Source organism: Macrotis lagotis, chromosome 2, assembly GCF_037893015.1.
Source record: "Macrotis lagotis isolate mMagLag1 chromosome 2, bilby.v1.9.chrom.fasta, whole genome shotgun sequence".
NCBI lineage: Eukaryota > Metazoa > Chordata > Mammalia > Peramelemorphia > Peramelidae > Macrotis > Macrotis lagotis.
Genome location: NC_133659.1, coordinates 173,003,159 through 173,009,401, shown reverse-complemented (window position 1 = coordinate 173,009,401; position 6,243 = coordinate 173,003,159). Strand labels below are relative to the sequence as shown.

The window sequence follows — 6,243 nt, the reverse complement described above, 5'->3', positions numbered from 1 at the left end:
AGGAGGCCCAATGGGCCTAGCGGACTCTAAACCTGGACTCGGCCATCTCGGGATTGGTCATTCATTCGCCTAAGAGCAGGAAAGAGGATACTCAGAAGGGGCAGCCCCAAGCCCAGGATCAGAGATACAGGCAGGGCAGTTTGGGCTGCCCCGGGCTTCGTGCCGAAAGGCCTTTTTGCTGAGGCTCAGGGAAAGCCTGTGGAGCAGCTCCCCACGGGCCGCTCCTCCCCTCTGGAGAGGCCCACGCGGCCCCGGCTTCTTGCCCTGGTCGGTGGCCAGTGGGGCCCGAGCCTCGGGCTCCCCCGCGGGGCCGGCCTCCCCCGACAGGGTTGGGTCTGGGGCGCGGCCGCGGCGGGTCGCCAGTGCGGGCAGGGCGGCTTGTCGGGGCTGCGGTCCGGGGCGTCCGGGGGGGCAGCGCGCCCGGCCCCACTTGACGGGCTTCTGCGGGCCACGAAGCCGCGCTGCGGAGCGGCCCTCGGCGGCTCGGCCCCGCCCCCGCCGCCAGACGGGGTGGGCAGCGGGCTGGCCGCTCCGGGGCGCTCCGCGGGGCGGGCCCCTGGGAGTCTCGATGAAAGCCGGTCGCCGTGGCGACGGTCTCCGGGGCGGCGCGGGCGCGGCGCTCCCGGGCCGGGGGAGGGTCTCGGTCCCGGCCGGGGACGCGCCTTCCCGGCCAACTTTCTCTCCCGGGAGCGGGGGGAGGGGAGGGGGCGCGCTCCGCCCCCGCCCCGGGCCGCGCACGTCCGTGCTCGGCGGCGCGCACGCCCGCGGGAGCCCTCTCCAGGCAACCCCAGCGCTGCTCGCCGGGGCCGGTGCGGTCGCCGGCCGCCCTTGGGGGACCGAGGACAGGCTCGAGCGCAGCCCCCCGCCCGGCGCGCGCCGGGGCATGAGCGGCGGCCATGGCCGGCTGCAGCCCCGAGGAGAAGACTTACCGGCGTTTCCTCGAGCTCTTCCTGGGCGAGTTCCGCGGACCGTGCGGCGGCGGCGAGCCCGAGCCCGAGCCCGAGCCTGAGCCCGAGCCGGCGGCGGCCGAGGGGGCCCGGGAGGAGGCGGCGGCGGCGGCGGCGGCGGCCGAGCGGGAGCCCGAGCCCGCCGAGGGGGAGGAGGAGGAGCAGGAGGGGGAGGAGGAGGAGGAGGAGGAGGAGGTGGTGGAGGTGGCGGCGGCCGAGGACGAGGACGAGCCCGGGGCCGGCGGGGGCGCGGGGGCGGCGGGCCCGGGGCCGGGGCAGCAGTCCGGGCCGCCCCCGCCGCCGCCGCCGCTGCCGCCGCTGCCCCCGCTGCCGCGGCCGCTGTCGGAGCGCATCACCCCGGAGGAGGTGGAGGGCGAGAGCCTGGACCTGTGCCTGCAGCAGCTCTACAAATAGTTAAGTGTCCGCGGCGGGCCGGGCCGGGCCGGGCCGGGCGGGGGGAGGGCCGGAGTGCAGAGACGCGGCCCCGCGGCCCCCCGCGGCCCCCCGCGGCCCCCCAGCCCCCGCATCCCCCGCGGCCCCCCAGCCCCCGCGGCCCCCCAGCCCCCGCGGCCCCAGCCCCCCAATCCCCGCGGACCCCCAATCTCCCGCGGCTCCCCAATCCCCCGCGGCCCCCCAGCCCCCGCGGCCCCCCAGCCCCCGCGGCCCCCAGCCCCCCAATCCCCCGCGGACCCCCAATCTCCCGCGGCTCCCCAATCCCACGCGGCCCCTCTGGTGCGGCCCCAGTCCCCGCAGCCCCCGCGGCCCCCCGCGGCCCCAGTCCCCGCGGCCCCCAGCCCCCGCGGCCCCCCAGCCCCCCAATCCCCCGCGGCCCCTCTGGTGCGGCTCCTTCCCGCGGCCCCCCCCGCCCCCAGCCCCCCGCGGCCCCAGCCCCCGCGGCTCCCAGCCCCCCAATCCCCAGCGACCCCTCCGGCGCGGCTCCTTCCCGCGGCCCCCGGCCCCGGCCCGCCCCTCGGGGCTCCGTCCCGTGCCCTCCCCGCCGGCCTGTGCTCGGCCGCCCCCGGGCACCCCTGCCCGCCGCCTCCCCCTCCGCCTCCTCCAGCCGGCTCCCCGAGGCTCATGCCGGCACCTCCTCTTCCCCCTGGCCGGCGGCCCTTGTCTCCCCCCTACTCTTGCCCCTCGGCCCCTCCCCGGCCTGCTCCCCAAGTCTTCACCCCCACCTCCTCCGCGCTCCCACTCCCCCATCTCCACCCGATGCTTGTGCACCCCAGTGCCTCCCTCCTGACTGCATCTTCCTAGTCTCCCAGCACCCCTTCTCACCCCCCAGCCCTGCCCAACTAGTGCAGCTGTGGCACCGCGGTGACTGTTCTCTCCGAGGGGCGGGAGATGCCGCCTGTGCAGTGGCAGCAGCACAAAGATGAGGATGGCTTGCTTCTAAAGAGCTAGAAATGCCCGGAGACTGGATTTCCTAAGGTGGTGTTGGTTAGTGTGGGAAAAAGGAGAAAGTCTTTTTGAAGACTTCACACAGCGGCGAATCTCACCCAAAGAGGCCAACCTCACAGCTTGCTATTTTGGTCAGGCTTTGGGATTTCTGTGTTCTGGGAGAGGAAATCCTCCGTACAGATCAGCCAACTGCTTTGCCATTAGAATTACCCAGAGTACTAAAACACCATAGCCTGAGTCACAACCAATATTGTAAAGACAAACAGAAATCCAGGTTTTCCCAACACATGACCTGTATTCCAACCTCTACTCCAAACTGCCCTCTAACTTCAGTTACTAACAATATAATTTAAAACACATGATAAGAGGGAAGTTGTTTTTAAAAGAAAAGAAAAAAATGTAGTCAATTCCAAATTGAAAGACAAAGGGGATGATTTGGGGGGAATAGTAGTGGGGAATAATCCTATAACTGATGAAAAGAGAAAATTAAAGTGGTTTGTCAAATTGAAGACACTCTGACTTACTCAAGGACTTTCCATTGGAATTGGGGGGCGGTGTGGGGAGAAGGGTAGCCAAACTGATAGGATATAAGCTATACTAAAATTGAGAAAACTAAAGATCAGTTACCAAGACTTTGCCTGGCATTCCAGTTGTCAGTTCACTTTTTTTATGGGTTCCATATAGAAATGTGTTACAATGGAATTTCTTTAAAAATGAATGATTTTAATTGCTGCCGCAGAAGGAGACAAATGAACTTGTGAAAACATTTGTAAACCTGGGAGCTTTTGCTTCTTAGTCGATAATTATAATGCAAGGTGTTACTCTGGATCTCAAAAAGTACTACCATAGAACCTACTGTAATTAAACTGAACTTTGTCTCTGGGATTTCCCAGAGGGGAAAGTCAAAAGGCCAAGGAAATTTAAAACTCTTTTTACATCCATCCATCCATCCATAGATATAGCATATTCTTGCTTAGTCATTTTTAGTGTCAAGACACAGTATACATAAGGGGAAAGTAAGCTCAAAGACAGGTAGGAGTGGGTTAGTGTTAATATTTCACCCTTTCTAGACTTCACTGACTTTTTGCAAAACTTTTTTTTTAAAGGTATTGGAGACTTGCTTTTAAAATAGGAATGTCTATTAAATTAAGAGAATTAAAGGAATGCATTCTTCCTTAGTGTCGCACAGGTTGTTTTCTGAGTTCTGACAGTTAGTTGTTGCCCTTGCAAGTACACTGACTGACATTAAGGAAAGGGATACATTAAAAATACTGCAGAAAGTCCAAGAAATGCCATTAGTCCTAACTAACTTTATTGCTCCAGAATATTGTCATTCAATAAATTATTTCTTAAGAAAAAGTAGTTAATGAGTGGGTGCACATTTTTCAGATGGAAAAGAGATGTAATTTCAATGTGTTTGCAGTAAGCATTTTAGCTAAAAAAGTTATTGAAACAACAGATTGATCCCTGACCTGGTAATGAAAATTTTAGTTTTTAAGAAGAACCTAGCATGAAAATTAATTTTGACAAGCATAATTTTACTTTAAAAGTGATTCATGTTATCTTGCTATTTTTCTGGTAATCATGCAAGTGATAATGTTCTGTTTTTATTTGTTGGCTGGTTTGATTGGTATGAGATATGTCTGTGTATAAAATCCACAACATAAAAATTGATAGTTATTTTTCTTTGACTTCGTACATCTTAGTTTTTTTATATTGGTATGTGCAAATGGAAATAAGGATTCATAAATGAGAATCAATACATCTAGATTCCTTAATGACAAAAGAAGTGATAAACAAATGATCCCAGTATTTGTTTCTTAAGATGCTAGCTGAAATTTCTATTTCAAGTTTCTCTGAAACATTTGGAAGTTTTGGTTTCCTAAGTGCCATAAAAGAGACTTTGAAATAAAGTTGGATTAAAAAAAAAGGTGCTGGAAATAGGGATCACTTATTATAAGGAACTCTTTTAGAATATTCTCAAAAATCCCTTCTCTTGTTTTTGGAAATGTCAAATGCATCTTAAAAATAGACTAAGGTTACTTGTCAGTGTTAAAATATTTTTATGAAGTTACATATGTGTTAATATTTCCTACCCATTGTAAGAAGGGTGAGGGTTATTAATCTTAACAGAGCTACAACATAAATCATTGTTTCTCTCATCTGCCATATTAACATTCTCAAAATATTCAGTATATGCTTTTATAAATAGGCCAAAAACTCCTTGCAAAAATCAACAACAAATAATCTTTCCCCTTTCTGCAATGTCTCATGTGCACATTGGTTGAAATTCTATTTTTCTAAAGAAATCATAGAAACTTATTGTATCTTTCCCACCTTCACTTCCCAATCATACCACCTTTTCACTGATTTGTCCAAGACAATTTTGGGAAGGAATAGTAAATATTACATATAAAGTCCCTATTTTTGTAGCTTTTAAGTTTTGACCCCTGCTCAGCTTGAGATAAGCCATAACATCGTCAGTTATTAAGGTGAAAATCAGTGTTCTACTGGACAAAATTAAATTCCACTGAGTCATAATTAGTAATTAAAAAAAAAGTTCAAGGTGGTATCCAGGAATAACTTTTGAAAGTTAGCCTCTGGGGGCGGCTCGGTGGTGCAGTGGATAGAGCACCAACTCTGGAGTCAGGAGTACCTGAGTTCAAATGTGGCCTCAGACACTTAACAATTACCTAGCCGTGTGGCCTTGGGCAAGCTACTTAACCCCATTGCCTTGAAAAACAAAATCTAAAAAAAAAAAAAGTTAGCCTCTGGGTTCAAAATTAGAAATAGATACATCACCTAGAGATTTCTTAAAACTGAATGAGAAGAAAACATTTCAAAAGAAAAATCAATTTTCTGAGCAAAAATTTGTTGAGAAGTAGGATAGGATCTTGATTTTATACTATTTCAAAAAATTTTATCTGCTAAGGGGTTTTTTGCTAATCTATGGCACATTCAGCTTAAATTGTTTCAAGCGCCATTGGTAAACTTAGTGAAATAAATGTTCTGAAGTATCATCTATCCTGAAGTATTTTGCTAGAAACATTAGTTATTAGACTCTTATATTTCTTAGTGTAAACTATTCCAGTGATTTGAAAGTTCCTCATTTCTGTATTGAAATATATTGTTATTGAACATCTATCTACTCAAATGTCCACCTAAAAATTCAGTTATATTTTTTTCAGAATATAATATATATTAGGAGATAGAGAACGAACCTGTGATTTTATTATTATAGAAAACCCCTAGATGTGAAAACTCCCTCTTGCAATGTAGGGCAGTACCATTTCCACAACTTTTGGCCTTAAATGGTAGACTAAAGCATTAAAAGGGTAAGTAATTTTCCAGTGTCATATAGCCAGTATGTCAGAGGTGGCACTTGAACCCAGCACTTCCTTTCTCTCTATCCACTGTGCTGTTCTGCCTCTCCTATATCTTCTTGTTGTTCATTCATTCAGTTGTGTCTTTTTGATCCCGTGGACATACTGTCCATGGAGTTTTCTTGGCAAAGATACTACAGTGATTTGCCATTTTCTTCCCATTCCTAAAATTAGTACACATAAATTGCCTCTTTTGAAAAGTGGGAGCGATATGTGCCTAAATTTACAGTGATTTGAGAAAAGAGATTTCTAACTGGTCATGTAGCGCGCGCACACACACACACACACACACACACACACACACTTTAGTAGATATGACTATGAGGTTACATTACATTTATAGGTTTTATAGGTTACATTGTTCGGTACTGTGCACCTGATTTTCTTTTACTATGCTACACTCAGTTATAACCTAGAAAAATCAATGTTCTCGAATCTTTTTTAGTACTACATGTCACATTTTCACACAGGTTGCTCTTTAAACAGTTATTCATTTAGTTTGGGTTGGTCTT

At 50.9% G+C, this 6,243-nt stretch overlaps 1 protein-coding gene across 1 annotated transcript in view; it reads left to right on the top strand.

Annotated features, from left to right (window-relative positions):
• Positions 1-643: 643 nt before the first annotated feature.
• PPM1E (protein phosphatase, Mg2+/Mn2+ dependent 1E) overlaps positions 644-6,243 on the top strand; it is a 220,678-nt gene continuing 215,078 nt past the window's right edge. The window contains exon 1 of the mRNA XM_074223596.1: positions 644-1,360. Within this exon, the coding sequence (XP_074079697.1) occupies positions 897-1,360 (464 nt within the window). The 5' untranslated portion in view covers positions 644-896. The remainder of the gene's footprint in view (positions 1,361-6,243) is intronic.